The sequence below is a fragment of the Narcine bancroftii genome, chromosome 8 (genome assembly GCF_036971445.1).
Source record: "Narcine bancroftii isolate sNarBan1 chromosome 8, sNarBan1.hap1, whole genome shotgun sequence".
NCBI lineage: Eukaryota > Metazoa > Chordata > Chondrichthyes > Torpediniformes > Narcinidae > Narcine > Narcine bancroftii.
Genome location: NC_091476.1, coordinates 81,204,025 through 81,211,164, shown reverse-complemented (window position 1 = coordinate 81,211,164; position 7,140 = coordinate 81,204,025). Strand labels below are relative to the sequence as shown.

At 50.1% G+C, this 7,140-nt stretch overlaps 1 protein-coding gene across 1 annotated transcript in view; it reads right to left on the bottom strand.

The window, feature by feature from the left end:
• The window catches only part of LOC138740971 (uncharacterized), an 84,598-nt gene that overhangs the window by 34,905 nt on the left and 42,553 nt on the right, over window positions 1-7,140 (bottom strand). Inside the window, exon 2 of the mRNA XM_069894343.1 lies at window positions 180-380. Coding sequence (XP_069750444.1) covers window positions 180-380 — 201 coding nt within the window. The remainder of the gene's footprint in view (window positions 1-179; window positions 381-7,140) is intronic.

Genomic DNA, 7,140 nt, shown 5'->3' with positions numbered 1-7,140 from the left:
CCCGCCTGAGATGAGGGGAAGATGTTCCGGGACGTTCGGAGTCCAGCTCACGTTCGAAAATCAGGTTGCGGCCCAACTAAAATTTATTAATCAGACGTCGATCAATCTGGGCTTGAGTTGAAACCAATCTGAATTCGTGGACCTACGAATTCCCCGACTTCTGCAAGAACGTAACTTACCCGGGTGGAACCATTTCATGGAGTCCTGGAGTAAGAAAGGCCGCAGTGCCGGGGCCGAAGGGACTAAAATCGCGGGTGAAACTCCTGGCAACTGCAAGCGGTGCAGGGAGAAATACCACATCGGGACCAGCGAGTCCTGAGAATTGCTGCTTGTTCCGACTTCCAGCCTCTCTCGACGGATTCGCAATCGCGGACACGTCCCTGAAAGAAGACACACAATGGATCGATATGTCCCCGGGTGGGAGGAAATCTTTCCCTGCTGCTGGCGCCAAGTGTCTCGAATCTGGTCTAATGGCTCTCTGTCTTTAGGAATAACTGCTACTAACGCCCTTGAAATCGGCTCTGGGAATAAACTTGCATTGGTGGGTTGTTTAAGCGGCAGACCGTAAAATTCTTTGAAATCCCATTGTAACTACTGGAAATTTCCCGCTCAGCACAGATTGGGGGTGGGGTGGAGGGGGGGGTGGGGGAGGAGGAGGAATGATCTACTAACATTCGACGATTAAATACGTACTCACACGAGGTTCGTGTAGTCACCCAGTTGGCAAATAGATGGGGAAAGAGCTTGAGATCGGCAGAAAGTAGCAACTACGGATATTTAATCATGGATACGGCAATAATAGAAGAGAATAATATTAATGTAATATATAATAGGATAATATATTAGAATATAATAACATAGTGTGGCGGTGTGAGCAGTGGAAGAAATAGCCACCACGTTGATGACAATTTTTATTCAAATTCAGCACTCCCCTTTAAGGGCAGCAGGAGCTCAGTCACGTGGTTCATTTTGATAATCACTGCCCAGGGTGCAGGACGGGATGCTGGAGTCAGAGAAACCTCTGAGGACACCATTTCCCCATGGCTGCCCCACCACGTGGCAATACAAGCGAGGCCGGTTCGCAATGAGGATGTGAACTGCCACACAACCCCCAGAACCGGCTATGCGTCCTGTAGCTTTGGCGGCTGGCACTTGGGCGAGGCCATCTCCTCCCGGCTGTGACAAGTCCAGATGGGCCTCCTTCAGGCGGTCCACAGTGTAAAGTTCCTCTCTCCCCTCAACATCCAAGATGAAGGTTCCGCAAGACTTTGTATGGCCCCTCGTATGGGCGATGTAGCGGTGCACCTTGTGGTCCCTCTGCACGAAAATGAACTGGGCCGAGCTCTTTTGGGAAGATGAAACAGCCGGGTGCTATGGTGTGTTGGGGGTGGGTGAGCTAAGGAGGCCAGTTGCCTGCGTAGGTCCACCAGCAGGTTTTTGTCGGTGGATGTGTCGGGGTCTGGGCCAAAAAAGCTCAACCAACAGTGAAAGCGGTGAGCCATAGACCACCTCCGCTGCTGAAGCCTGCAGGTCTTCATTGGGTGCCGTCCTGATCCTGAGGAGGACCCAGGGTAATTCGTCCACCTCGTCTAGTCCAGTGATCCTGGCCATAAATTATACTTTCAGATGCCTGTGGAACCTCTCCACCAACCTGTTGGACTGTGGGTGGTATACTGTGGTGTGTTGGGCCTTGACCCCCAGGAGCTTTGCCATCTGAGTCCACAGGGCAGACGTGAACTGCGCCCCTCTGTTGCTAGTGATGTGCACCAGGACTCAGAAATGGGCGATCCATTGGCTGACCAGAGTCCTGGCACACATCTCCATGGAGGCCTCCTTAATCGGGATGGCCTCCTGCCACATTGTGGCCCAATCCACCACCGTGAGGGGGCTGGCGACATCAACGTAGATGTGTTGGAATCTGCAAACCGCCGGGTCAAAGTTCTGAATGGGGGCTCGTGTGTGTCGCTGGACCTTGGAGGTCTGGCACCTGGTACATTTCCACCACCTCCTTCAGTCCGTCCCACAAAAAATGCTCTGGGACCATCCGCACGGTTTTTACCGCTGGGTGAGCAAGGTCATGGATCAGACTGAAGATCTTCACCCTCCAGTGTGGTGGGACCACTGGGCACGGCGTGCCCCTTGAGATGTTGCAGAGCAATGTGTCTGGGCTGCTGAGCACCTGACATCCTTGAGTTTGAGACCTGAGATGGTGGTCTGCAAAGCCTGCATCTCCACATCGTTCCGCTGTGCCTGAGCCAGTTGCTCGTAAACCAGGCCAGGCACGAGAGTGTTGATGGCTGGATGGGAGAGAGCATCTGCCACTACATTGTCTTTGCCAGCCCTGTCTCGGATGTCGGTCGTGAACTCACATATGTACGAGAGGTGGCACTGCTGTCTGGTGGACCACTTATCCTTGGCCATCACCAGTGCTTGAGTGAGGGGTTTGTGATCCATGAAGGCTGTGAATGGCCTGCCATTGAGAAAGTAGTGGAATTGGCAGATGGCCAAATACAGCACTAGGAGCTCCTGGTTGAAGGCACTGTATTTGAGCTCCGGCTGGCACAGCTGCTTGCTGAAAAAGGCCAGCGGGTGTCATCGTCCAATGAGCCACTGTTCCAGAAACCCCTTCATTGCCATAGCTGAGGCATCCACGGAGAGCGCCATGTGCATCTCTGGCTGCAGGTGCACCATCAGCGTGATCCTGGCTAGAGCCTCCTTTGTCGCAAAGAAAGCCCTGTCCACCTTCTCTGACCATGATAAAGTCTTTTCTTTGGTGGCCATGAGTGCGAAAAATGGGCGCATGGTGCGCGCTGCTCTGAGGATGAAACAATGGTAAAAGTTTACCATCTCTGCGAAATCTTGAAGGCCTTTCAGGGTGGAGGGTTTGGAGAATCGTTGAACAGCTGCTACCTTCACTGGCACCAGCGTGGCCCCAGCTGCTGAAATGGTGTGCCCCAGGAACTGGAGGGACTCCTTGCTGAACTGGCATTTGGCAGTGTTGACCGTGAGGCCGAAGTCTGCCAACCGGGCAAAGAGTGTGCAGAGGTTGGCTTTGTGTTCATCGCAGTTGCAACTGGCAATGAGAATATTGTCCAGGTAAATGAACACAAAGTTCAGGACTTTTTCAACTGCATCCATGAGGAGTTGGAACATTTGGGCTGTGTTCTTTTGACCAAAGGAACTCGAGGCCGAAAGGGGTGATAATGGCTATCTTACCCACGTCATATTGATGTACTGGGATCTGATGGTATTCCCACATGAGGTCCACTTTGGACAAGACCCGTGTGCTGTGGAGGTTGGCAGAGAAGTCCTGTATGTTGGGTACTGGGTACCTGTCGGGAGTGGTTGCGTTGTTCAACCAACGGTAGTCCCTGGATGATTCCCAGTTGCTGGAGCCTGGAGAACTCCTTCTTTGCCTGCTGGAGCTTCTTGGGTGGCTGCCATCTGAGTCGAGCATGCAACGGGATTCCTGTGTGGCAATGTGGTGGAAGACCTCATGCTGGGGCAGGGTGGAGTTGAACTGTGGCTCTAAGATGGCAGGGAATTCATGGAGGATCTCGTCAAACTTGTCCCTGGCGGTGGCTACGGTGGTTATTTTGGGCCTGTGGGCATCTGCTGTGTCCAGTTAGGTGGAGTGGAATGTTCAGGTGTTGACCAGCCTTTTGCCCTTCATGTCAACCAGTAAGCCATGAGCTCTGAAGAAGTCGGCCCCTAACAGCACGGTCCCACAGAGGCTAGGACGAACCTCCAGTGGATCTCGGGATCTAGTGCATGTCTCTAATGCTGTGGGGGTAAGGACGCTGAGCTCAGCCCCTGTGCCCACCAGGAATCAGTGGCTGGTGGCTCTGACTGTCATATGAAGGAGGCTGTTTGGCCAGCCATCGCAGCCATTAATGGCTGGCCTGGTCGTTTCCCTGAAAACCGCAGGGATGGCGGCACTTACAGGCTTGCGCTCCCCAGCACTGATGGTAGAAACACCAGGTCAACTGGCCTTCCTCCGGCTTTGCCTTGGGAGTGGCTTGCGGTCAGCTTGCTCCTGGACATGCCACCTGGTTGAGGGCTGCCTCATTCTCCTTCTTCATGCGCTGCTCTCCTCAGGTTTGAGAAGTCTTCATCTGTGAGAAGCAGCTGGATGACCTCTGGCATCTATTGCAGGAATATCTGGTAGAAGAGAAAACAAGGCTTGTGGTCTTCCACCAGGGCCAGCATTTTGTCCATCAGCACTGACGGACTATGGTCCCCAAGCCCATCTAGGTGAAAGAGCCTGGAAGCCCGTTGCTGGGGAGTTAGCCCAAAAGTTCCAAGCAGCAGGTCTTTGAGGGTGGTGTACTTGCCCTTAGCCAGGAGGTGGTGGATGATGTTGTCTACCTTCACTGCCGTATCTTGGTACAGAGTACTCATGACATGATAGAACATCGTGGTGACTGAGGAGATGTTGCAGAGTTGAAATTGTGCTTCTGCCTGCCCGAACCACGTTCTCAGTCGGTGGGTTCTAAAAGGAGGAAAGCTTGATGGAGACAACATTAACCTCTGCTGAATCCATGGTGTTTTGCGTCCAGAAAGATGTCTGGGGACGTCAGGGTCACCACTGTGGCTGTGTGAGCAGTGGAAGAAAAACAGCCACCAGGTTGAGGGTCGTTAACGACTTTATATTCAAATTCAGCGTGCCCCTATAAGGGCAGCAGGAGCTCATTCACCTGGTGCCTTGTGACATCATAATCGCTGCCCAGGGTACACGCTGGAAGGGATGCTGGAGTCAGAGAGAAACCTCTGACGATGCCATTTCCCCATGGCTGCCCCGCCACGTGGTGACACAAGCGGAGCCAGTTCGCCATGCGGATGTGCACCGCCACAATAGAATAACAATAATAGTGTAATAAAAATATAATAGAATAACAATAATAATATAATATAAAAAACCTCTGATATAAGCACCCTGCCCACGTAAAAAACCCCACATAAACACAAACCCATGTAAACAACCCACACATACACAACTCCCCACACAAACACCCCCACATAAACTCCCAACCACATAAACACTGCCCCACCGTAAACACCCAAAAAATAAACACCCACCCCACATAAGCACCCCCACATAAACACACCACATAAAAACCCACCCACATAAACACACCCTCAGCACATAAATACACCACATCATAAACACCCACACTGACATAAACACCGCCCCCCCAGATAAACACACCTGCTCACTTAAACACCCCACACCACATAAAAATAACCCCCACATAAACAACCCCCACAAAAAACACCACCCCACATAAACACCCGAGATATTAACAACCACCCCCAAATTAACACGCGCCACTTAAACAACCCAGGACATAAACACTCTCCACATAAGCACCCCCTCTAACATAAACACCACCCTCCCCTGCATAAACACCCACACATAAACATCCCCCACATAAACAAACTCCACATAAACAACCCAGGACATAAAACACCATCCACATAAACAGCCCCTCCAACAAAACACCAACTTCCACCACATAAACAGCCACAGCATTAACATCCCCCACATAAACACCCCCACATAAACAACCCCCACATAAACACTCTCACAGATAAATGTCCCCCACATAAACACCAATTGTCTCCAAATAAACAACCCATGACAGAAACACATTCCAACATAAGATCGTCCCCCCCACATACACACACCCCAGACATAAACAATCCCAAAAATAAACACCCTCCCCCACATAAACGCCCCCACACAAATACAACCCAGTACATAAACATGCCCCTCCAAAATAAACATCTCCCTCCCCCACATAAACATCCCAACACATAAAGAGCCCCACTTAAACAATTCCCCAGATAAACAATGCCAAAGTAAACAACCCCCATATAAACAACCGATGACATTAACACCATCCACATAAACAGCCCCTCCAACATAAACACCAACTTCCACCACATAAACACCCACAGCATTAACAACCCCCACATAAACAACCCCCACATAAGCACTTCCACAGATAAACGTCCCCCACATAAACACCCATCGACACATGACATAAACACTCTCCAACATAAACAACATCATCCCCCACATAAACAAACCCAAATAAACAGCCCCTACCACATAAACACTCCCCTACACATAAACAGCATTAACATAAAAAGAACCCCAGATAAACACCCCGCACTTAAACAACCCCCCAAAAAATTAACCCCAATAAACAACCTCCCTCACATAAACACCCCCACATAAACAAACCTTCCACATAAACAACTACCCACCTGATAATTAACACCCACCCAAATAAATCTGCCCCAACATAAACACGCAGCCACATAAACTCCCCCAAGATAAACTCCACCCCACATAAACACCCCCCACATAAACACTCCCCTCACCACGTAAATATCCCACAACTTGAACACGCCTCACCACATAAACACCCCACACATAAAACTCCCCGACATAAACACAACCCGCCACATAAACACCCACATTAACACCACCCCACATAAGCACACCTCCACATCAACACCCCGCACATAAACAACCAGCAGATAAACATCAATCCCCCAAAAAGACCCCCAACATTAACAAACCCCCACATAAAAACCCTGCCACATATAAACCCCACCACATAGAAACCCCCCAACAAAAACAACACCTACATAAACACCTCCAATATAAAAAATCCCCTGACATAAACACAACACCGCACATAAACACCCCTCAAATAAACACACCCACAACATAAACACTGCCATATAAACACACCCCACATAAACACCCCCCTCACCACGTATATACCCCACAACATAAACAAGCCCCACCACATAAACACTCCACAAATAAACAACCCCCTGACATAAACTCAACCCTGCACATAAATATCTCCAACATAAACACTCCCACATAAACACACCCACAACATTAACACCATTCCACCTAAACACAACCCCACATCAACACCCACCCACATAATCAACAAACATAAATACCCCCACATAAACATCCCCTAAATAAACACCCCACCCACATAAACACACCCCAAAATAAATATCCCCCACATAAATACCTCCACATGAAGACACCCCCCCCCACATAAGCATCCCCCAACATAAACATCCCCCACATAAATACCCCTCGCA